The sequence below is a fragment of the Sorex fumeus genome, unplaced genomic scaffold (genome assembly GCF_029834395.1).
Source record: "Sorex fumeus unplaced genomic scaffold, SorFum_2.1 ptg000044l, whole genome shotgun sequence".
NCBI classification, from domain to species: Eukaryota; Metazoa; Chordata; class Mammalia; order Eulipotyphla; family Soricidae; genus Sorex; species Sorex fumeus.
Window position 1 is genome coordinate 62788226 of NW_026606101.1, and position 24977 is coordinate 62813202.

The window sequence follows — 24977 nt, forward strand, 5'->3', positions numbered from 1 at the left end:
ACACCCCCCCCTCCCCCCTCCCCCCCATTGTAGCTGCCCCCAGCGAGGCTGCCTCCGCAGTTGGAGGTCGGTACTCGGAGCCTTTGCAAGGACACGAAGAGGGAAGGGCGGTCGCTGTGCGGGGAGGGACAGACACTGGGGCGGGGGGAGTAGGGGCGGCCCGGGGCGGTCCAGAGGAAGAGAAGGCGCAGGAGGGCACTGGGCACCCTTGCCCTGGGCCCCACGGAGACCGCGGTTCCGGCAGGGGGCGCCAGAGGGCAGGACAAGGCCAGCCGGGTCAGCCCAGGTGTCCAGGCCGGGTGGGCGGTGGCCGGAGGGGCGTGGACCCCGCTGGAGCCCGCCCCAGGCTCCCTTAAGTAGCGGGTGCCGGGAGGAAGGAGGCAGAAAGCCCGGGCTGCTGCGGACCCACCGGACCCGGACCCGGATCCTGACCCGGATCCTGACCCGGATCCTGACCCGGACCCAGACCCAGCCCGCCTCCCCTGCGCCATGCGGGGCCCCAGCACCGTTCTCTGCCTGCTCCTGGCTCTGCGCACCGGTGAGGAGCAGAACCGGGACCCGGAAAGCCTTGGGGAGTTCCTCACCGGCCTGTACCCCGAACCCGGGGCCAGGAGGAGGACGGGCGAACTGGGATGCTTCGGTGCCCGGAGGACTTTTTGTAGGAGGCAGCATTTGAGCTGTGCCTTGGAGATGCTGACCAAAAAGGAGGCGCCCAAAAGCAGTGTGGGCCAGCCTGGCGTGGGAGGGAGGTCTCCCGGGTTGGTGGGGTGCAGTGAGCGCTCTGACAGGCACAGGCGTGCAAGGCTGGTCCTGGAGGGCCTGGGGGCTGAGAGGTCTGCTTTCTCAGAAGGACAGCGCTGGGAACCCCCACAAGGTGTCCTGCAGGGTGCAGAGATGAAGGAGAGGACGCACCTCCTCCAAGGGACTCAGGCAGCGTGGGGCGACTCGGCCATTGGGGTGGGGAATGGGCTCTTTCCAAGCACCAGGCTGGTATCAAACACCCCAGGCCGGAGCCGGCAGAGAGACCCCTGAGCCTGCAACCAGAGGGCTAGCCCACGCCAGGGGCCACGCGTCCCACTAGAATTCTGTGTCCCTGCACAGAAGGTGGGTTCTCCCCCTTATTTTCTCAAATAACCAAACAGGCTCCAAGGGGCCAGTCAGAGCCACCATCTGGAGAGAAGAGCAGGAGCTGGAATTTCCCAGGGCAGGGTGGGGATAAAGCCAAGGCAGGGGGATCTGAAGTCCCCCACCCGTCCACTTCCCGGGGGTGTGAGGCGAGAGAACTGCTCCCCCTTGCCCTGTCACGCCCTGGAGGCTGGATGAGAGGCTAGAATTCCCGGCTCCGGGGGCCACGGGGACTCGGAGCTGGTGCTCGGCATCCTAGGCCTCCTCCAGGGCTAGCGGGCAGCTGGGCAGCTTCCCTGGCCCTGTGGACTCCCCCAGGGAGCCCAGCCCTGCCCGGTGGGACAGTCTCGTGCTGGGGGCAGTAAGGGGGTGCTGCTGAGAAGGGGGGATAAGAAGCTGGGACCCAGACTGGTCAGGGGGTCAGCATACACGACAGGGGGCTGGAGAGTCCCGGCCAGGCCCTGACCACCCCCCACCCCCCCAGCACTTAGCAGCATGGAGGTGCGCTGGTGTACCACGTCAGAGCCTGAACAGCAGAAATGCAGCGACATGAGCCGAGCGTTCCAGGAGGCTGGTCTTCAGCCTCCACTCGCGTGCGTGCAGGGCGCCTCCGCCGACCACTGTGTCCAGCTCATCGCGGTGAGTCCTTCCCTCTCTCCCCGCAGACCTGAGCTGACTCAGGAGGGAGCACACAAAGGCGCCATTCACCGGGGAGGCCCCGAGCCTCCCCCCACCGCACCCTGTCGTGGGTGATAGGATCTCGCGCCCGGCCAGCCACAAGGCCGGCTTGTTTCCCGCCCGTCTCGGCCAGCACCGGGGGACGCTGCCCACACGGGCCCCGGGGAGAAGGGCGTCTGCAGGGGGGCCCTTGGCTCCCCCCAGGCCAGGCAGGAGTGGGGAGGCTGCCCTTGTCCCTGGGGGCGGACCTCAGAGAGCACGGATCCCTGGGGGACCCGAGCTGCTTGGTCAGTCTGCCATGGAGTTTTCTGGAATGGGGTTTATGTAGTTTCCGGGGCGTCAGGGCCAGAGGTCCTGGGGGCGGGGGAGTGCAGAGTTGTCTGAGTCCGGGCCGGAGGGCCCCCTCACCACTTCAGTGTCCAGAGGCAGGACAAGAGGGCAGCAGCGCTGGCTCCAGGGACTCCCTCAACACGCCGCTCTGGTCTCAGGACCATCTCCCACGTGGGGGCCTCAAACTGGGGCGTCCAAGTGAGCTCCAGCAGAGCCGCCTGCATCCTCCCTGAGCCCGGGACAGCACACTGCCGTCTGTGTCCTAAAAGCAGAAGGGAAACGGTTTCCAGAGGCCACGTACGGGCTTCAGTCCAAGTCTGAGAGACAAAAGCCAGGAGGGAACGCGTGCCGGAGGCTCGGTCCTCACCCCTCACCCCTCAGCGCTCCATCCTGTCCCTCTGTCCGCTGGGCCGCTGAGTCCCACAGGATTAGTGAACTTGCTCTCTGACCGCTGAGAACAACTCTGCAGACAGCCCAGAGGGTGGCGTGCCTGCAGGGCATGCGGTGGCTTTGAGGCTGATCCTGGGGACCCCACGGGCCCCACGCGCCATGGGGTGTCTCTGGGGCCCCCAGCACTGCCAGTTGCCTGAATATCACTGGGAATGACCGCCTGAGCACTACTTGGGAATCATCGTGCTCCCCCTCCCCCCAAACAGGAAAACGATGCAAGGCCTTGGCCTTGGCGAGCCGGCACCGGGGTCCAACTGGTGGGGAAAGCCCATCCTGAAAAGGAACAGGGAGCAGGGCGGTGCTCAACAGGGTTCCTGGCCAGATGCACGATGTGGCCTCGGGGTCAAGGGGTGCCCGCCACTCCTGGTGGGTGCCTGTGCCCAGCTGACGCGCGTGTCCCACAGGCCGAGGAGGCCGACGCCATCACGCTGGATGGAGGGGCCATCTATGAGGCAGGGAAGGAGCACGGCCTGAAGCCCGTGGTGGGCGAAGTCTACGACCAAGGTGAGGGCTGAGGTGACCCGCCCCGAGCCCATAGTGTCCCGGAGTCTTCACATGACAGACCATCCCCGAGGAGCCCCCAAATCTCTCCTGAAGCCCCCCAAAGGTGGGGTGCCAGAGCCAGAGACCTGAGTCAGCTCTGATCTTTGGGGCCCGGCCCCTCCCCTGACTCGCTCACAGTCTTTCTGCTGAGGGGCTGCCCCGTGGGTGCCGGGGGGAGAGAGGCGGATACGGGTGGGCTGGGGGCAGGAGGGACCGACACCCACTGGGCCGGCACCTGCCCTGGACAGTCAGGAGCTGCACACGACCTGCTGTACTCACAGAATTCACATATACACACTCACACACACACAAATGCACACACGCATACACACACGTGAACAGTCACACACAGACACATGCACACAACTCATACACACATAGACACATGCACACTCACACAAACATGCACACACTCATACACACATGTGAACACAGTCACACAGAGACACATGCACACACTCATACACACATGAACACCCCCCCACACACACATGCACACTCACACACCATATACACTCACATACTCACACACATGCTCATACACACACACTCATACATACCACATACATACACAAATGGCACCTGCCCCTGGGACAGTCAGGAGGAGCACAGGCCCTGCTGTACTCACAGACACACACACACACACACAAACATACACTCATACATACACTTACACACTCGGACACACCACACACATGCACTCATGACACCTGCTTCTGGGATGGTCAGGAGCAGCACAGACCCTGCTATACTCACAGACATACAGTCATATACACACTCACATGTACACTCACACACACACACTCATACACACTACACACATACATACATGGGCACCAACCTGTCCCTGGGACAGTCAGGAGCAGCACAGCTCTGTTGTACTCACACACACTCACACTCACACACATACATACACACACACTCCCCAGTGTTCCCTGGAGGGAGGGCACTGCTACTGTCTCGCAGCGCCCTGACCGCCCTCCTGGCCTGCCGTCATGCAGACGTGGGCACCTCCTATTACGCCGTGGCCGTGGTCAAGCGGGGCTCCAACCTGACCCTCAGCACCCTGAAAGGCGCCAGGTCCTGCCATACGGGCATCAACCGCACGGTGGGATGGAACGTGCCCGTGGGCTTCCTTGTGGACAGTGGCCACCTCTCAGTGATGGGCTGCGACGTGCTCAAAGGTGAGGCTGTGCCCGGGCCCCTTCCCTTCCCATCCCTCCGACGGCACCCCCAGCCCTGTGCCCCGGCACCTCGGGAGAACTCCTTCCTACTGACCAGCCTGGTGCAGACTGACGGGTCTTCCTGGGACCCTCAGCTCGCTCCTCACAGTGTCCCCTGCCACCCAGAGGGCGCAGCACCCACCCCCCTAGAGTCCCGAGGGAGGCCCAGGGGAGGTGGCTTCAGGAAACCCGCCCTCACAGGGAAGACTCCAGACTCAGCTGGAAAACACTTGGAGTTGGTCCGGGTTCGACCCCAGCACCACGTACTCCCACGAGCACGGAGCAGTAGGACGCCCTGAGCACTGTTAGGGGTGCCCAGAGCTCAGCGGGTCCCAGGGCTCTGGGCACGACTGGCCAGTGTGGAGCTGCCCAGGGAGAGGGGGAGTGGGGGGGGGGGAAATGAGCTGAGCCACAGCTCCTGAGAATGAGGCGGAGCCTGCGGCCCCTCTCCCTGGGCTCCTGCCACCAGCACTGACCACTCACAGCAGCCCAGTGCAGCGGGAAACGGCAGCTTACTCACACAGCCGCAGGGTGCGGGCTCGCCTCCATTCGGGACTCTGGGACACGAGACACGAGGCATGTGCTGGGGCTGTGCCCAGACGTGCTCAGGGGTCACTCCTGGTGGGCTGAGTGGGGGTGGCCGTGTGCAAGGCCAGAGTCCGTCCCGCTGTGCTGTGGCTCCGTCCCGCCCCCCCTTGTACTTGGATTAGACATCCCCGAGGGGGCGCCCCAGCTGGACCCGTAGCCCCACACTGCCCTGGGCACCACCTGTCTAACTGCATGGCCTCCTGGGGACCTGGTGCCTTCCAGATGCCTCTGGGAGGGTGTGACCCCTATTTTTCAAAAAGGAAGTGAGCTCCCCTCAAAGGGACTCGGTCCAGCCCTGCAGGAGGGAGACATGCTGGAAGGCACCTGGGCACTGGGGATGCTGGCAAGGGGGGGGGGGGGGGTAGAGCCGAGCCTCGGGCCAGCAGGGGCCGCCTGCGCCAGCAAGGCCTCGTCCCCGCTGTCCCTCGGCCTGCTGTGTCCCTCATCCCTGTGGCCCTCCTCCTCCTCTCCCTCATCCCTCACTGCTCCTGGCTCTCTGCCCTCTCCCCTCTCTCTTTTCCCTTTCTCTCTCCCTCTCTCTCTCCCTCCCCCACCGCATGCCCCCCACCCATTTTAACGTAAGGACAGCTCCCCGAGCCCCCCCTTCTGCTTTGGGGGCGCCCAGTCTAGGAATCACCATCCAGCCGGGCAGCTTCGCTCCCCGAGGGCTGGCTGGGGAAGGGGGCGTCCCGGGGCGCGGCCCACTGTCCCCTTCTGCCTCCCCCACAGCGGTCAGCGAGTACTTCGGGGGCAGCTGCGTGCCGGGGGCCGGCGAGAGCGTCTACGCGGGCAGCCTGTGCCGCCTGTGCCGGGGCGACGCGGCCGGGGAGGGCGTGTGCGCCCCGAGCCCGCTGGAGCGCTACTACGACTACAGCGGGGCCTTCAGGTAGGCGGGGCGCCCCGGGGTGCGGGTGCGGCCAGGGAGGGAGGGGCCACGCCCGCCGCGCCGTCAAAGCCGCCTTTATAGACCGGCGCCCGCGGAAAAACATCCCCGGGAGGCCCAGGGCGATGAATCACGGCTCGGACCGGGGGCTGGGGAGAAGGAGCCGGAGAAGCACGGAAAAACCCGGGCCTGGTGTCTCAGGGTGCCGCACCCCCGGGGCTGGACCCCCAGGGCTGGCCTGGCTCCGCCCTGATCCAACAGGCTTGTCCCTACGCAATCCAGGATCCTTAAGAGGGTCTGGGCCTCAGCGACACCACGGTGGGCAGGGCGCTTGCCTTCCACGCGGCTGACCCAGACTCCATCCCCGGCACCCCGTGTGGTCCCCTAAGCCCCTCCAGGATTCATCCCTGAGCACAGAGCCGGGAGTCATCCTGGAGCACTGCCAAGTGTGGCCCAGAAACCAAAACATAAAATTAAAAGGTGGTTTCTCACCGCAGCCTCGAGTCCCCCCATCTCAGTCCTCGGTGCTCCTCGTGGAGGCCAGGAAAGGGGAGCACACAAGATGGGGGTGCTTCTGGTGCTCCCCACCCCCGGCTGTGATCTGGGTCAATGCAACCTCTGTCCTCCCAGCCAGACACCGCCCAGCCTCCTGTCCCGGGCTGTCCCCTTCCTCCCCAGGCCGCCAGCGGCTGACCATGGGGACCCAGGCTGTTCCCCAACCTGCCCTGCTGCCCCCAGAGTCAGAGATGGAGGATTGAGGATGGTTCCACACTCTCACCCCTATAGGTGCAGGGTTAGGCCCCCTAGATCTGCATAGTATGAGGGTCCCCCCTACAGACCTGCTTCTCTGAGGGGCTCTGGGTCAGCAAAGCGAAACGGCAAAGTCTCAACTCCTGGGGCCGGTCAGGGTGAAGAGCCTGGGCTCAAGGGGTGCTCACGGGGGTCTGTGCTCCGCAGGTGCCTGGCAGAAGGGGCGGGGGATGTGGCCTTTGTGAAGCACAGCACAGTGCTGGAGAACACCGACGGTGAGTGGGGGCCGGGAGTCTCCCTGAAAGGGAGACTAACCTGTCTTTGGGGCACCCAAGATGTGCGGCTCTGCAATGGCTGTGACCCAGGATGAACCCTTCATTCTTGGGGTTCACCCTGCTCAAGCAGGGCTAAGGGGTGTGGCTCAATGGGAATGCTCAGAGCTTGGCACTGGAAGGAAGGGAAGAAGGAAGGAAGGAAGGAAGGAAGGAAGGAAGGAAGGAAGGAAGGAAGGAAGGAAGGCAGGCTGATGGTGATGGTGGACAGGGAGAGGACTTGAAGGGTTGGGCTCAAGTGGGAGCCCCAGGTTAGATGCCCAGCGCCACATGGTCCCACGAGCACCCTGGGAATGGCAAGAAAATGAACAAAAGCATCAACTGTTTCTTGTGGCAGGGGATGGGAGTCAGCAGGGCCCTGCTCTCTGCAGGTGGTGTTGTTCCATCCACTGACCTCGGTTATGGGTTAAAATTAGGGAAACCTCCTCCTCCGCTCCTCCACCTCCTCCTCTTCCTCCTCCTCCTCCTCCTCCTCTCTCTCTCTCTCTCTCTCTCTTCTCACTCTCACCTGCTCTCACTTTCTTTCCTTATCTCTCACCTCTCTCTAGCCTTCTCTTTGTCATATCTCTGTCTTTCTCTCTCCTCCTCTTTCACTTTCACTCCTCTCACTCTCTCACCTCCTCTCACTCTCTCACCTCTCTCTTACTTCCTCTCTCACCTGTCTCTCTAGCCTTTTTTGTCTTCTCTCTCTGTCTCTCTGTCTCTCTGTCTCTGTCTCTCTCTGTCTCTCTGTCTCTCTGTCTCTCTGTCTCTCTCTCTCTCTCTCTCTCTCTCTCTCTCTCTCTCTCTCTCTCTCTCATCTCTTCCTGGCATTCCCCTGCATCCAATGGAGCCATCCTTTATTCCAGGATGAGATCATAGTAGAGAACGGCTAATGTTCCGCATTGCCCCTTTGTCATTTCGGTCTTCCTAGCTTTCGAAACCCTGCAGGACTGATCCCAAGAGCTCCCAGTACCTCTGCCCAGATTCCAAATTCAGACACTTGCCCTGTTGGGTTTCTCATGCTTCCTGTCCACGTGTTTCTTCTGCTCCAGAGGGGGTACGTTTGCTCACAGCATACCCTGCACCCTTGGTATGTGTGTCCTAAGAGCAAGCAAGTAACGACTTAGCGCCAAAGCCCAGCGCGGTCAGCAGCCGTGGACGTGTGGTCAGCACCATTGCAACCCCGGCTTCGCCCTTGGAGTCCAGTGTTGCAGGCCCCGTCCTGATGCCTGATCGTATGTGGCCTGTAGTTATTAGATATCTTTACTTTTAGAAACTGGCAAGTTTTCCCTCTTTTTTTTTCTTTTTGGTTTAATCAGTTTAACAATAACTCACATCCTTCTGACCAACTGGAGCGATAGCACAGTGGGTAGGGCGTTTGCCTTGCACACAGCCGACATGGCTGACCCGAGTTTGATTCCTCCGTCCATCTCGGAGAGCCTGGGAGTATCTCGCCCGCACAACAAAGCCTGGCAAGCTATCCGTGACGTATTCAATATGCCAAACACAGTAACAAGTCTCAAAATGGAGACATTACTGGGCCCACTCAAGCAAATCAATGAACAACGGAAGGACGGACAGGACAGTTTTCTTTTTGGGACACACCCAGCAATGCTCAGGCCTTGCTCCTTGCTCTGCACTCAGGTATTACTCCTAGCAGTGCTTGGGGGACCACATGGGATGTCGGGGATTGAACCCGGTTGGCCATGTACAAGGCATACGCCCTACCCGCTGTGCTATCGCTCCAGCCCTGCCGAATAATTGTCTTTTAAATCTGAAAGTCTATGGACCCTGAAGGAAGTAACAAGAATCAGATTCAGGAAGAGGAAGAAACTGATCTAAAGGAGGAAGTTCAGTGGCTTGTGTCCTTAGCATGACAGGCCTGAAAAAAACAGGCGCAGGGACTTGAACCCCATGAAGAGTCAACCCAAGGAGGCGTTAGGAGTGGAGAAAGAGCAGGGATCTGTTGAACTTAAAAATACATCTTTGAGGAGGCTGGAGAGATAGCACAGTGGGTAGGGCATTTGCCTTGCATGCGACGGACCCAGGTTCAATTCCCAGCGTCCCATACAGTCCCCTGAGCACCACCAGGAGTAGAGTGCAGAGCCAGGAGTAACCCCTGTGCATTGCCAGGTGTGACCCAAAAAGAAAAAAAAAAGTCTTGGAGGGGCTGGAGAGACAGTACAGCGGGTAGGGCGTTTGCCTTGCACACAGCTGACCCAGGTTCGATCCCTGGCATCCTGTAGGATCCCCTGAGCCTTCCAGGAGTGATCCCTGAGATCAGAGCCAGGAGTGAACCCTGAGCATCACAGAGAAGTCTTTAGATTCTTGATGGTCACCGCCCCCCCCCAAAAAAAAACCCTAAGGAAAAAAAAATTTAAGAGTGTGTTTATGCAAGAAAAGATTGGTGAGAGCAAGAGCGAAATTGCCATCCATGGCTGAAGAGGTGAGATAACTCAGCTTTCCTGGCTCCAGCAGGTGGGAATGGCTAAATGCTGCATTTGCCTCATGGGGAAGCCAAACGATCCCCCAGCGTTCTATACAAAGGTTCTGCAGCACTTTAAAAATAGAGAAAAGTTAGGGAGTGGGGAGCGAATGTCGCTGAGTAATTGTTGAGAGTGCTATAAATGAGTGTGAAGTCATTAAAAATGACCTTTATGGAGTTTTCCAAACTATTACTCTCTGGGCTTTGGGTTTTGTTTTTAAATAGCTCTACAGTGAGCATATTTTTCTTTATATGACTCCACAAAATTCTCTTTTGTCCTCCTAATTCCAAGCATAGGATTTTTTTAAATTATTATTTTAAAAGCCATAAAAATAGGAAAGTTAGGTAGCACTATCTGTTTCATTGCCCGGTTTAGTTGTGTCTTTAATACTCCTCTTAATATTACCATTTGGTACAGAGTCACTCTTTTAAATAAATCTTTTCTATTATAAATGAGGTCTATGGAAGGCTTTCAATAATGAAGAAAAATATTTTAAGATGATAAGTAGGAGGGATGGGGAATCAGACTCAAGACTTACCTCTCGGTATGTCCTGAATGGTATTGAAATTGTCAAGGAGAGATCTCAGTGGGCTGAGAGCCTGAATTCCATCCCTGGTACTGCATGGTCCCTCAGGCATCATCAGGAGCTGTCCCTGAGCACAGACTCCCTGAGCATCACTGCGTATGCCTCTCCCCCCCCAAAAAAAAAGTTATTATTAAGACCTGGGAGGTAGCTCAAATGGTAGAGCATATGTAAGGTCCTGGTGGTCCATATGCACGGACCCCTCCCAAACACGGAGTGGCCTGGAGCAGCTGGATACCCACCTCCAGCCCTGTTGATATGGTCCCTACAAATTAAATTATTAAAAATTAGAACAGAAAGAATGATTTGGAGTAAATACATGAAGACATCAATGGTCAGAGCTATGGGTGAATTCCTGAGGGTCCCCCTTTTCCTACTGCACCTCGGTCCTGCACTAGCACTGGTTTCCACAGGGCGCCACCCTGCACACTTCAGAGCCGGGGGTAGCTCATGCCGGATCCCTGGCACACTCCTCAGCAGGAACTTCTCTGACCTTTAATGAACTATTCTCACTATACTGTTTTATTTGCAGATATCACGAGTTCAGTGTATTAGTAGAACTTACTATTTCATTAATTATAAATCAGTTACGAGACCAGAAATGCAAGTAGGCTGTTGAAACACCTGGTCATGAAGGGTGCAGCCCTGGAGCTCTTTGCTTTCACTTTCTGGTCTTCACCTCCTGCTGTGATAAGGATTCTCACCACCTGGGGTAGTTGAGATTCTCACCTCCTGCTGTGAGATTCTCACCTCCTCCTGCTGTAGTTGAGATTCTCACCTCCTGCTGTAGTTAAGATTCTCACCTCCTATTGTATCAATATTCTCACCTCCTGCAGTAGTAAGATTCTCATCTCCTGCTGCAGTTGAGCTTCTCACCTCCTGCTGTGTTGACATTCCTCTTCCTGCTGTAACTCTGGGTTTCCCCCACCTCAGCCTGGGTCCATGGCTCATGCCACACTAGCCTCTGTCCAGTCACCCTCCCCGCCCTTCCCCGAGGAGCCCCGAGCCCTTCGCAGACAGGCGTGGGAGCATCACAGACTCCGTCTTCCAGGGAAAACCCTGCCGTCGTGGGGCCAGGAGCTGTTCTCCCAGGACTTCGAGCTGCTGTGCCGGGACGGAGGCCGGGCTGAGGTCACCGAATGGAGGCGCTGCCACCTGGCGCGTGTGCCTGCCCATGCCGTGGTGGTCCGGGCCCACACCGACGGGGGCCTCATCTTCCAGCTGCTCAATGAGGGCCAGGTGAGGGCAGGACTCTCCCCCACCGGCATCCCAGGGCGGGGCCGGCCTCCTGGTCTCTGGCCTGGGGGGACACACAGGCCAGACCGCCAGACCAAACAACAAGGGGCAGAGCCCGGGGACCCTCCCTGGCGACAGACCTCAGAAGGGAACTCAAGCCTCTAGGTGTCCAGCTGAGGCCAGTATGAAGGGGACAGGGTCAGGCTGGCTTACGAGAGGACACAGTGGGGGAGAGGAGCACACAGACACCCACCACGAAAGCTCTGGGACCCGTGAGCAGGTAAAGGCAGTGACAACAGCTGTCCTTGCCACCACCAGATAACTGTGGGCATCATTTGCTCAGTTGGGTTTCTGACCACAGGACACCAGTTTGGCCGAGTCTGCCCCTCACTCCCACCTCTGCCCAGGCCGTCCTCAGGCCTCCCATGCCTGTAAAATGGGGTGCACGGGGCCGGGGTGCACAGAGGAAGGGCTCTCCTGGTGCTCAGGGAGGAGCAGGAGCCTGGCAGCCGCCGGCACAGGCCCCCACCTGCCCCTCGCCCCACAGCGCCTGTTCGGCCACGAGGGAAGCAGCTTCCAGATGTTCAGCTCCGAGGCCTACGGCCAGAAGAACCTGCTATTCAAGGACGCCACCTCGGAGCTGGTGCCCATCGCCACCCAGACCTACGAGGCGTGGCTGGGCCGCGAGTACGAGCACGCCATGAAGGGCCTCCTCTGCGACCCCAACCGTGAGCGCCGCCCCCTGCCCCGCCTTCCCCAACTGGCTGGACCCCAGGGAGGGACACCGGGGAGTGGGGGGGAGTGGCCTCCCGGAAGGCCGCCACCTCCACTTCTCTCCCTTGGGTTGGGAGGAAGATGAAGGTTGTGCCCGCCTGGGGGGCTGGGGGGGGGGGGAAGGTGGGGGGAGCGTCCAGACCTCAAGCCCAAACCATCAGTCCACTCTGCTCTCCAGATGGGCATCGGTGTCCCACCCCCTCCCCGAATACCCTCCACCGGAGCCAGGGAAGGGGGTGCTGGAGTCAGACACACCTCCTGGATGGGCCTCAAGTCCCCATCCAGCCCTGGGTCCTGTAGTGCTGACCAGGACAGGCCAGAGCTGCCCGGGTGCTGAGATCTCGGTGCCCACCCTCCCCCTGCCCCTTGTCCCCCAGGCCACACCCCGGTCACTCCCCCACCCCGGGGGCAGGGCCAGCCTGGCCGCACCCACGTGCTCACCCCACACAGGGCTGCCCCGGGACCTGCGCTGGTGCGTGCTGTCCACCCCCGAGATCCAGAAGTGCGGAGACATGGCCGTGGCCTTCGGCAGGCAGAGGCTCACGCCCGAGATCCAGTGCGTGTCGGCCGAGTCCCCCCGCCACTGCATGCAGCAGATTCAGGTCGGGGCGCTGGGACGGTCCTCGCTGCCCTCCCGGGTCCCACCTGGCCCAAAGGATGGGGGAGGGGCAAAGGTCTCCATGGCAACCCCACCAGAAACTGGATAAAGAGCATAGAGGAGAGGGCAGAGTGAGGAGCTTTGCCCTGGGGTCGCCCCCACACCTGAGGCCGGGCCAGCTCAGCACTGGCTGATCCTGTGGCTTTGCACAAGCCCCTTCTCCTCTCTGAGTCTCAGTTTCCCCTCGTGCACCGTAGGGAGTGGGCACAGGTCACTGGTCAGTGTCTTTGACCGCAGTCTTCAGCCAGGACCGCACTTCGCACCTGCCACAGTCAGTTCACAGAAATGATTCTTCCACTGTAGGTCTGGGCCCCCTGCTTACCGTTACCCAGCACAAGGTGCCGGGCGTCTCCCTTGTTATTCCAGTTTAGTCTTTTTTGTTTGTTTGTTTGTTTGTTTGGGGGTGTGACCCCTGGCTATGCTCAGGGCTCTGGGCTGGGGGCTCACTCCTGGCGGTGCTCAGGGCTGACTCTTGGCTCTGGCCTCAGGAATCACTCCTAGCGGTGCTCGGGGTCCGTAGGTGGTGCCTGGGTTAACCACAGGCAAGTCAAGTGCCCTCTTCTCTGGCCTGTCTCCAGCCCTTGATTCTAGGCCTGTGTTAAGCCTGTCATGGCTGGCACAATGGCATCTGCTGACGTGCCTGCCACCTGCAGTTAGTGGGGAAGTGGCCTGGGGCCGGGGAGACAGTCCAGAGATTAGTCAGTAGCCTTGTATGTCCCCAGCCCTGTGTCATCCCTAGGTGGGGTCGAGGGGCCACTGGGTGTGGCTCCACAGGCCTGGAGCAGCAGCTTATCCTCAGCCTAGTCTTACCGGGAGGGTCCTCCTGCCCCCCCCCCCACACCTCCCAAAAATCTGCACAGGCCACCCTCGTCTCAGCTCCTTCCTGCTCTGACTCTCCGGCTAGAAGCTGAGGCCGGAACTTGGCAATGTCCAGACGCCCAGTGGCCAGGAACAGTCCCCTCTGGCTGCCCAGGCTCCTACACTCAGGTCTCTTATTTATTATTTTAGAGGGTTTAGGGGCCACACCCAGCGGTGCTCAGGGCTATTCACGGCTCTGGGCTCTGGTTCATGACGGTTATTGGGGCAGGGAGGGGGGAACCCTCTGTGGTGCTCCCTGCCCTCTGTGCTCCCTGGCACGTCCCCTCCAGGCCTCCAAACGGCAAGTGATGGCTCCCCCTGGTGGTCAGGAGTCCTGTCAGGTCAGATCTCAGGCACAGGCCAGACGGGGCCCCTCCCGAGGGCTGAAGAGTGGACAGGAATGGATGCGGAGGTCAGGGGGCTGCTAAGCTCATGCTTCTGTGAGCCAGTTAAGCTCCCAACCACAGCCTGTCACGTGTGGGGACGGGGTTGCAGGGGGACAAGGGAGCTTTGCTGTGGGGGAGTCCTCGTTTTTTTTTCTTTATTTTTTTTCTTTTTGGGTCACACCCGGCGATGCACAGGGGTTACTCCTGGTTCTGCACTCAGGAATTACCCCTGGTGGTGCTCAGGGGACCATATGGGATGCTAGGAATCGAACCCGGGTTGGCTGCGTGCAAGGCAAATGCCCTACCCGCTGTGCTATTGCTCCAACCCCGAGCCCTCGTCTTTATATGAGATTCTGGGCCGTTGGTTCCAAGGCCAGGAAACAAGGGGCAGGCAGGGAGAGGGGGTCAGCTCTGGGAGGGAACTCTGGGGCCAGGCACCTGACTTGCCTGCGGGTGGCCCTGGCTTTCACGCGTGAAAACCATGGGTGAAAACCCACTTTCTGCAGCCTGAGCTCATGGGTGGCCCAAGGGGTCTGTCTGGGGGGCCAGGGAGAAGAGCAGGCTCCAAGAGGTCCTCAGAAGCCCAGTGAAGGACTCAGGGGTGCAGAGAAGCAAGATCAGCAGGACTGGCCCTTGGTGGCGGGTCCAGGGTGGGGGTGCCCTCCTGATAACTCAGCAGGGAGGGGAAGGCAGGGTTGGGGAACACACGGCCCAGAATCCTGCTGCCGGGGACCCCCCTCGGCCCTCCAAAGCCCCAGGCCCTTCCTGGGGGACCCCCCTTCGCCTCACTTTTAGCCCCCACCCAAGAGAACTCAGTGTACTGCTGCAGCCTGATTTTTTTTTACGTTTTCTTTCTTTTTTTTTCCTGCTCTTTATTCATTTATTTATTTATTTAATTTTTATTAGTGAGATACCATGAGGTACAGTTGTAGACTTACAAATTTTTGTACTTGGGTTTCAATTATACAATGATCAAATATCCATCCCTCCACCAGTGCCCATTTTCCACCACCATGGATAATACCCCCCTCCCCACCCTTCCTCTGTGGCAGGGTATTCCCTTTTGTTCTCTCTCTCCTCTTGGGTGTTGTGGTTTGCAAAAGAGGCATTGAGTGGCAATCATGTTTGGTCTATAGTCTACTTTCAGCATGCTTCTCCCATCCTGGGAGGATCCTCCCAACATCCTTTATTTGGTGCTCCCTTCTCTATCTGAGCTCCCCTTTCCCCTAGCATGTGTGGTTGGCCTCCAAGCCATGGAGCAAACCTCCTGGTACTAATCTTGGCCACTCTTGGGTGTTAGTCTCCTATTTTGTTACTTTATGTTCCCCAGATGAATGCAATCTTTCCCTCTCTTTCTTACTGATTTCGCTTAGCATACTTTCTATGTAGTACCACTTGTAAGTAAATTTCATGACTCCATCTTCTCTAATAGTTGCATAGTACTCCATTGTGTAGATGTACCAAAGTTTCTTTAACCAGTCATCTGTTCTCGGGCACTCAGGTTTTTTCTAGATTCTGGCTATTGTAAAGAGTCCTGCAATGAACAAACAAGTGCAGATGTCACTTCGACTATACTTTTTTGCCTCTCTGGGATATATTCCCAGGAGTGGTATTGCTGGGTCAAATGGGAGCTCAATTTCTAATTTTTTGAGAATCGTCCATACTGTTTTCCAAAAGGGCTGAACCAGTCAGAATTCCCACCAGCAGTGAAGGAGGGTCCCTTTCTCGCCACATCCGCGCCAACACTGGTTGTTTTTGTTCTTTTGGATGTGGGCCAGTCTCTGTGGTGTGAAATGATATCTCGTTGTTGTTTTGATCTGCATCTCCCTGATGATTAATGATGTAGAGCATTTTCTCATGTGCCTTTTAGCCATTCGGATTTCTTCTTTGAGAAAGTTTCTGTTCATTTTGTCGCCCCATTTTTGATGGGGTTGGATGTTTTCTTCTTGTGGAGTTCAACCAGTACTTTGTATATCCTTGATATCAACCCCTTGTTGGATGTGTATTCAGCGAATATCTTTTCCCGTTCTGTAGACTGTCTTTGTATTTTGGTCACTGTTTCTTTTGAGGTGCAGAAGCTTCTTAGTTTAAGATAGTCCCATTTGTCTATCTCTGTTTTCACTTGCTTAACCAGTGGCGTGACATCTTTGAAGATACCATTAGCTTCAATGTCATGAAGGGCTTTGCCAACTTTTTCTTCAATGTACCTATGGATTCCAGTCTAATGTTGAGGTCTTTAATCCACTTTGATCTTACTTTTGTACATGGCGTTAGGCAGAGCTCTGAGCCCACTTTTTTGCATGTAGCCGTCCAGTTTTGGCTGTGGCCTGATTTTTAGGGCTTTTGTTAAAAGTTTCCCTGGATTTTCTGCATTTTTATTAATTGGATTTATTAATTTATTAATTAGCTTCTACATTTATTAATCTGGTTTAATGCATTTGTTGTTTTCTGTTTCCTCCCTTCCTTGTTGCTGTCACCTTGCTGGGGTGGTGCCTCAGATCAGAGTGTCCGACTCAGTCACCTGGGGTCCACGGGGGTCCGCACTTCCTGCTGCAGTGTTAGCACACCAGCGCGGCAGGGGAGGGGGCATTTCCGGCTCAGATGCTGGTGCAGCTCCCGTGCAAACTTTCCACAACCATGCTGGCAGGGATTGTGCCCCTCCAGCCGCAGTACCCCCAGGCTCGAGCCCATACTCACACCCCTGGGATTGATTCCCGCACATCTGGGGCAACAGATGAAAATCAGCCTCTGCTGCCCCAGGCCCTGATTGTCAGAGAGGTCCTTTGCAGAGACAGCAGGAGCGGAGGACATGGGGCCAGTGGGCAGGGCCACCCCCCCCCGTTACTGTGGCAGGTGGAGCCCCTACCCACTGCAGCCCTCTCCCACAGCCCTTTGATCCTTCCATTGTTACCCTCCTCCTCCTTGTCCTCCTCCTTCTCTTCCTTCTCCTTGTTCTCCTCCTCCCCCTCTTCCTCCTCTTCTTCCTTGTTCTCTTCTTCTTCCTTTTATTCGTCCTCCTCTTCCACTTCCTTCTCCTCTTCTTCCTTCTCATTCTCATCCTCTTCCTCCTCATTCTCATCCTCTTCCTCTTCTTCCTCATCCTCGTCCTCTTCCTCCTCCATTTCTTGCTCCTTCTCCTTCTCATTCTCCTTCTCCTTCTCCTCCTCCTCTTCCTCCTCAGGCTATGGGACAGCCTGGCTACGTGCTGGTGGTTCATGGGGAGACCCCACACCACACCTGAGGGGGTTCTTAGGTTCTGTCTGAGCAGGTTGAGTCATAGAAGGACCTAGGTCCTCTGGGAGGTGACTAGAGAATGTCCCCAGCCCCCTGGCTGGGCCCGAGCACCCCTCCTGCCCCAACCTGCTGAAGGAGAAGCGGCCAGTGAAGCAGCCCCGGGGGCTTCCAGGGGACACGAGCTGAAGACAGAATCCCCAAGAGCCCTTCATGGCACCTCCATGGCCATCGTGGGGCTCAGCCCAGTCTGGTGGCTCTTTCCATGGCTCTGCAGGACGGCCAGGCGGATGCAGTGACGCTGAGCGGTGGGGACGTTTACACGGCGGGGAAGACCTATGGCCTGGTGCCGGCGGCCGGGGAGCGCTATGCACGTGAGTGCAGCGGCCGTGCATGGGGCTTATTTACAAACTTCCTTGGGGCTCTCCACTCTGCCCGGGTCGTCTGAGTCCTGGGCAGCCACCAGCTGTCCCAAGGCGCGGCCTCCCCTCCCGTCCCTGATGCCCAGCGGGCCCTGACACTGCTTGAAGGGCCAGGCGGAGAGGTCTGCCGCTCCCTTGGACCCCGCTACATCTTCTTTACTTTTTTTTCCTTTCTTTTTTTCTTCTTTTTTTGGGGGGTGGGAGGGGGGCATGGAGGCAATACAGGACTTATTCCTGACTCTGTGCTCAACGATCACTCCTGGTGGGCTTGGGGGACCATAAGGGATGCCTGGGATTGAATCCAGGGTTGGCTGCATGCACGGCAAGCACCTTACCCTCAGAACTATCTCTCTGCCCCCCCCCACTTTTTTGTTTGTTTGTTTTGCAACTACTCCAGTGTCTGTGCTGGGGAGGGGGTCACTCCTGGCAGGGCTCCGGGACTCTCTGTGGTGCCGGGAATAGAACCTGGGCTGGGTGCATGCAAGGCAAGAGCCCTACCTGCTGTACCAGCTCTCTCCAACCCCCACTCCCATCATTAAAAAATATATATATACATATATATACATATATATATATATATATACACACACACACACACACATATATAAAAGCTGTTCTCAGTTCACAGCCCAGGCCCATACAAAAAGTAGAGAGCCAGTAGAGAGCCTTGCCCTGGACTGGGGGACCGGGTCTCCTCCTGACTGCCTGGCACAGCTCCCAGGGACCACGAACTGGGCACTCATCCTCTTCGGGAACTTAGTGGGGCCTTAGTCCCTGCCATTTGGATGTGAAAAATCTCAGGGCTTAGAGAAAATGCCTCCACCTCCCCGCCTTCCTCCCAGGAGGCGAGAAATTACCATCTGGGTGTGGGGACAGAAAGGAATGGGGGTGGGGGACTCTGAGAAAGTGGTCCCGGCGGCCCGCATCTCAGCGAGGCTGGGCCACTGCCCCGCGCGCGCCCGGGGCAGGGGAGGACCAGGGAAGGCATCATCCACCCCCGCCCCGCCCCAGCCGAGGACAGCAGCAGCTCGTACTTCGCCGTGGCCGTGGTGAGGCGCAACAGCTCCGATGCCTTCAGCCTGGACGAGCTGCGCGGCCGCCGCTCCTGCCACTCGGGCTTTGGCAGCCTGGCCGGCTGGGCCGTCCCGGTGGGCGCCCTGACGCACAAGGGCTTCCTCCGGCCCAAGGACTGCGACGTGCCCACAGGTATAGCCCCGCACCGGTGCACACGTGCCCCTACACTCTCCTGCTTAACTGGGGGCCAGTTCTGAGGGACCCTCTCTGCAGACCACCCCTGCAGGCTTTGCCACCCGCAACCCTCCCAACTCCCAGGAATACCTGAGTCGCCCCTGCAGAGCTCAGGGGGTCTGCCCGCTGGGTCTGTACAGGTGCCCAGCTACTGACTGTCCTCACCCACGCTCGCAGTTTTTTGTTTTTTTTTTTTTTTTTTTGCTTTTCGGGTCACACCTGGCGATGCTCAGGAGTTACTCCTGGTTTTGCACTCAGGAATCACTCCTGGCAGTGCTCAGGGGACCATATGGGATGCTGGGAATCGAACCTGGGTCGGCCACGTGCAAGGCAAACACCCTACCCCTGTGGTGTCGCTCCAGCCCCCCATGCTCGGAGTTGACCGAGCACCAGAGGGTGCCGGCAGTCAGCTAGTAAAGGAATCAGGACCTGACAGACTCCCCCATCGGATGGTGGGGGGCAGCCTTTGAGCCCCTCACCCGCCCCAAGCAGCCCCCCAGGGAAGCGGTGCTGGAGAATAGCTGCCTGAACCATCCCTGGGCACCCCTGGGCATTGGCTCGGGGCCTGGGTGCCTGCCCCATTCTGACCAAAGAAGGAGGCGTAGGAAACTGGCCAGAGCCCTGGGCGCACCCCTCCACCCTGGCTGCTGCCCCCCCAAAAAAACCAAACCCAGCATCCTTTTACAAGCACCCACAGAGCGCCTGCACGAGGCAGGGGTGTAGGGTGTGGGGTGGGGTGTGCAGGATGGGGACGTGGCTGCAGCGGGAACCAGCCTGAGGGGGTGGCGACATCCCCGAGGGTGGCTGGTGACCCCTGAGCAGAGGCTGGGGTGCGGTGGGCGCCCAAAGGCCCTCGTAGCCCCTCAGCCCACATCTCGGGGGCGTGGGCGGGTGCGGAGGTGCTATTGCGGGCTGGGGTCTTCGGTGAGGGTCTGCTCCTCCCGCCCCTGACCCCCTCGGCCCAACCCTTCCCTCCGCCCCAGCCGTGAGCGAGTTCTTCGCCGCCAGCTGCGTGCCCGTGAACAACCCGGCCGCCGACTTCCCCGCCTCGCTGTGCGCGCTGTGCGTGGGCGACGAGCAGGGCCGCAACAAGTGTGCGGGCAGCAGCCAGGAGCGCTACTACGGGGACAGCGGGGCCTTCAGGTAGCGGCCAAAGCAGGGACCCCGGGAAGGGGGGCGCAGGGGGCCCCCGGGGCCCGGACCCAGCCGCCAACCCCGCCTTGCCTCCCGTGGGACAGGTGCCTGGTGGAGAACGCGGGGGACGTGGCCTTCGTCAAGCACACGACGGTCTTCGACAACACGGACGGTGCGTGCATGCGGGCCCAGGGCGCGGGGTCAGATCCCGGGCGCAGTGAGAGCAGGGCGCTGAGTGTGACTGGGAGAGCAGAGGGACTGAGCTGCAGGGCTCTGCCTTTGGGGGAGGGATCTTACCCCCAGGACGACCAGGGCCAGCAGAGCTGTCGCCATGCCTGGTCTGGAGGGAAGCCCCCGCCCTGCTCCACTGATTATAGTAACTCCGCGTAGGGTCTGGAGAGATGGGCGTGGGGGGGGGGGGGGTGAGCACTTGCCTCTCGGGCGACTGACCGTTGCAGAATCCCCAGCACCACACCCGGAACCCCCAGCCCCGCCCTGAGGTGGAGGCAGGCACAAGCCCTGAGCACTGCCGGGTGCTCCACACTGATGTCCCCACTTGGAGTTCCTTCTGGAAACTGGAAGGTGTAGATTCTAAGCACACACACCACACTCACGGGAGTCCCAAGAGGAGTGTTTCCAAGAAGCTCCTCTGGGCCAACCTCCAGCTTCCGAGTCCCCAGGAGGTTGATTGGAGTGTGGAGAGGCAGTGTAAGGGTGCTGACTCCTGGTGGTGCTCGGGGACCATACGTGGTGGTGGAGATTGAACTGGGTGGGCCTGTGCAAGGCAAACACCGTATCCCCATTGCTCTCCCTCCAACCCCCTGGGAGACTGATTTAAAATGCAGGTGGCGAACCTGAGTGATAGGCACTCGGCAGGGCGCTTACCTTGCATGCAGCTGACCCGGGTTCAATCCCCCGCACCCCATATGGTGCTCCCAAGCCCCACCAGGAGTGATCCCAGAGACAGAAGTAAGCCCTGAGCATTGCTGGGTGTGGCTCAAAAAACAACCCTCAAAAAAGTGCAACCGGCTTACTGAGTGAGCCCGTGGTCTGCACATGGGGGGGCCTGGGCTCCATCCCTGGCACCATATGCTTCCTGAGCACCACTGGGAGTGACCCCTAAGCACCGCTGGGGGTAACCCACCCACCCCCAATATAAGAGAAATAAAACAAAAATGAAATTCAAAGCCTGGGCCGCACCCTGAGTCTGCCAGATGAGATTGTTTGCACACAAGGGCCCTTTGAACACCCTCTGAGGCGGCCATTGCTAGACCCCCTCCCCTGGGGAAAGACCCCTGTGAGGGAGAAGGTCAGCCCCACCTTCAGGATCTCAGCCATCCCCTGGGGGCCAGAGTGATAGTTCAGTGGGTAGGACACTTACCTTGCGTGTGTGGGCCCTGGTTCAATCCCCAGCATCCCCATAGGAGGGATCCCCGAGTGCAGAGCCAGGAGTAAGCCCTGAGCACTGCTGGGTGTGCCCCCCCAATCAAAAACAAAGCAAATGCAAAGAATCCCATCACATCCTACTCCCCGCCCCCCAGCCTCTGGAGCAGACGGGGTTCTTTAGAGCTTCCGTTTCTTCACCTGCTTGAAAATCGTTCCAGAGAGATGCTCCTCCACCACCACCCCCGCCCCCATTCCCAGCCAGATGGGGACAGGGCCCCACCATGCCACTTGCCCCACTCAAGCATTTGGGGGCCCTGCAGAAGCATGGCCTCACCCTGAGCCACCCCCTCTCCCTTCTGACTCTCAGGCCACAACCCTGAGCCTTGGGCTGCCAAGCTGAGGGCCGAGAACTATGAGCTGCTGTGTCCCAATGGAGCACGGGCCGAGGTGTTCCAGTTCTCAGACTGCAACCTGGCCCAGATTCCGGCCCACGCCATCATGGTCCGGCCCGACACCAACATCTTCACTGTGTACGGCCTGCTGGACAAGGCCCAGGTGGGTGACGGCAGGGAGCGGGTGCCTCTGCCCCCCTGAGGCTGACCACAGCCAAAACTGAGGGAGTACAGGGGTTAAGGCACTTGCCTGGCACACTCTGTGACCCGGGTTCCATCCCTAGCACCCCATGTGGTTCCCCTGAGCACCACCAAGAGTCAGCTCTGAGCACAGAACCAGGAGTGATCCCTGAGCACAGTCAGGAGTCAGCCCTGAGCACAGCTGGGTGTGGCCCAAAACCCAAACAAATGAACCACACACCTGGGAGGAGAGTTGCTAATTTCCAACCAGCCCAGGAGACCCTTAAACCGCCTTCCTGCTGGTTAATCTTTCCTTCTCACGGGGACTATTCTCAATCACACTGTCCTCACTGCATCTTTAGGAAACAAATTAGGGGCCTAGGAGATGGCTCAGAATCACCGCGGGCGCCCACTCCCCCCACCTCCATCATTCCTGCTGGCTGCTCTTTCAAAACGCATCTGGAATTTGCTTTTTTTGTTTTTGTTTTGGGGTCACACCCAGCGATGCTCGGGGGTTACTCCTGGCTCTTCACTCAGGGATCACTCCTGGCGGTGCTCATGGGATGCCAGAGATCAAACCCAGGTCTGCCTCCTGCCAGGCAAGCCTTCTACTTGCTGTACGACCGCCTCAACCTCATTTGTTTTTCTGGATCTGTTCAGGAGTCTTGGGGGTCACTCCTGGTGGCTCATGGCAGCCAGACCAGTGGTTTCGTACACTTGCCTGAGGATGTGGTGCTGTGAGGCTCATGGGCCAGATGGTGCCAGGCACCAAGCCAGGGTCGGATGTGTGCGAGACAGGTCCCTTCCCCGATGTACTGCATCTCTGGCTCTCCCATCTAGCGGGACCCCCGGTGCCTGGAGGAACTGCCCTCCCCATAATTCCATAATTCTCCCCCGCATACAATTTTAGCCTGAACTCGCCCTCCCTCCTCCCAGAGAGCCACAGAATTACAAAACCAACTGGCCCGAGCACTTGTTGCCTCTGAAACTGTGTGTGGCCCTTGACTCACTCGCCTGAGGTGGGGGAGCAAACCTCCACAAAATGTAGTCATGCATTTTCCTGAGGAGAAAGCTGACAGTTTTCATCTGAACCTCAAGAAGTTCATGGGGGCCAGAGCGACAGTACAGCAGGTAGTCTTCTGAGGATAGGTGAAAATCATGAATTTTTTTTTCTTTTTGGGTCACACCTAGCAATGCTTAGGGGTTATTCTTGGTATATACTCAGGAATTACTCCTGGTGGCACTTGGGGACCATAAGGGATGTTGGGAATCGAACCCGGGTTGGCTGCATGCAAGGCAAATGTCCTTCCAGCTATACTATTGCTCTGGCCCCGATTTATGAATGTATTTGTAATTTCCCAATCTGCTTCTGTTTTATGTTGTTTTGTTGGTGCCTGAGGTGAAACCCAGGCAGGCTTCATGCAGGCCAAGTCTGAGTTTCTGCCTGGAAGGCACAGCCCCAGCCCACAGCTGGCCTTTCCGAGTGGCTCTTTCAGGCTGTCACTGGACTTATACCCCCTCCCCCAAGGGATCTCCAGAAGCAGTGAGAGAAAAGGCTGTGAAGATCTAACAACCCCCCAGGCCTCCCCCATGTCCGCACTCCCCTGGGCTCTCGCTTCCTGGACCCCCACTCCAGCTCACATCCAAACACTGGCAGGCGGGTGGCTTCTGAGTGATCATTTTATTTTATTTTATTTTGTTTTTGCTTTTTGGGTCACACCCAGCTGATGCTCAGGGGTTACTCCTGGCTCTGCACTCAGGAATCACTCCTGGCGGTGCTTGGGGGATCATATGGGGTGCTGGAAATCGAACCCAGGTCGGCCACATGCAAGGCAAACGCCCTACCCACTGTGCTATTGCTCCAGCCCCTGAGTGATCAGTTTTGTGTCATCCGGTGGAGCCCTTCTGGATCTGTGCTCGGGGATCACTGCGGGTGGTGGTCAGGGGGACATATGCAGAGCCGGGGGATCGCACCAGGGTCAGCTCCAGCCTTGACCCCTGGACCTGACAATGCGCCGTGTCGGGACTCCTCGCAGCCCCCCTGGGTGACAGAGGTGGGTGAGTGATGCAGCTTAGGATCTTCCCTCGGAGCCTGGCCCCTGTGTTCCCTCAACGCCCGCTGAGGGCATGGAAATCCATGACCAGCACAAGGAGCCCAGGGGAACGTGGCTCTCCACCGGCTCCTTGCAGGCCCTGTTCGGAGATGACCACAACGAGAATGGCTTCAAAATGTTCGACTCCTCCAGCTACCACGGCCGCGACCTCCTCTTCAAGGATGCCACGGTACAGGTGGTGCCAGTCGGGGAGAAAACCACGTACGGGGACTGGCTGGGTCGCGACTACATAGCTGCCTTGGAGGGGATGCTCTCTCAACAGTGCTCTGACACAGGTAGGGCCCGGCTTGGGGTGCACCCTGGGGGGAACAAACTCCTACCCCCGTGAGGGAAGCGGGGGGGTGCCCAGCCAATCCTGGCCCCGTTCCCAGTGGACCCACGGGCCTCTGGTGTCACCCGCCCTGGCTTTGTTCTGATCGGGGTGAGATGGGGGCAGCCTCCAAGCCCTCCGCCGGAAGGCGGTGGGGAGTCCCGGCTGTGGAGCCCAAACGAGGAGTGAAATGAGGGCTAAAAATAGTCCCGGGGAGAGCGAGGCGACTGCATAACCCACATGGAGCAAGAATCTGGGAAGGAGCGCACAGGGAGAGGCGCAGGGAAGAGAAGGTGGTAATTAGGGAGCGAGAAGGAGGCTGAGATGCGCTCCTGCGGGACCCCACAGGAGGCTGGAGGTGGGCGGCTGGGCTGAGGGCCCTTAATGTGTCCACCTCCCCGTTTGATCTCACAGCCGTCACCGCCTCGGGGGTCTCCCTGCTCCTGCTGCTTCCACTGTCCCTCTCGGCCCACCTGCTCCAGCCCTGGCTCTGAGGCACCCCGGAAAGGAGCCCCCCTCAGAGACCTCTGCAATGAATCCCCGAGGGGCTACGTGGAGACAAAAGCAGGCGGGGAGGGGGCTGGCGGGGGGGGGGGGCGGGTGGAGCGTCTGAGCCTGGACTCCAGCCCCGCACTTCCTGCCCTGGCTGCAAACTGGAAGCACAATGATGAATGCCCGCATCCCCCGACGATGAT

General features: G+C 58.7%; 1 protein-coding gene across 1 annotated transcript; it reads left to right on the forward strand.

The window, feature by feature from the left end:
- The first annotated feature begins 489 nt into the window (after positions 1 to 489).
- Positions 490 to 24806, forward strand: MELTF (melanotransferrin). Its single transcript, XM_056121814.1, has 16 exons — positions 490 to 538; positions 1610 to 1764; positions 2988 to 3087; positions 4128 to 4310; positions 5667 to 5823; positions 6778 to 6845; positions 11005 to 11192; positions 11737 to 11917; positions 12414 to 12565; positions 17374 to 17470; positions 18530 to 18724; positions 19750 to 19909; positions 20005 to 20072; positions 21654 to 21841; positions 24049 to 24247; positions 24697 to 24806. The coding sequence occupies exons 1-16, from the start codon at positions 490 to 492 to the stop codon at positions 24774 to 24776; spliced, it is 2220 nt and encodes a 739-aa protein (XP_055977789.1). The 3' UTR covers positions 24777 to 24806.
- The last annotated feature ends 171 nt before the right edge of the window (positions 24807 to 24977 follow it).

Coding starts and splice junctions, on each gene's coding strand:
- MELTF (XM_056121814.1), top strand. CDS start 490: ATGCGGGGCCCCAGCACCGTTCTCTGCCTGCTCCTGGCTCTGCGCACC. Junction 12,566..17,373: donor ACTGCATGCAGCAGATTCAG/GTCGGGGCGCTG, acceptor ATGGCTCTGCAG/GACGGCCAGGCGGATGCAGT. Junction 18,725..19,749: donor GGACTGCGACGTGCCCACAG/GTATAGCCCCGC, acceptor CCTCCGCCCCAG/CCGTGAGCGAGTTCTTCGCC.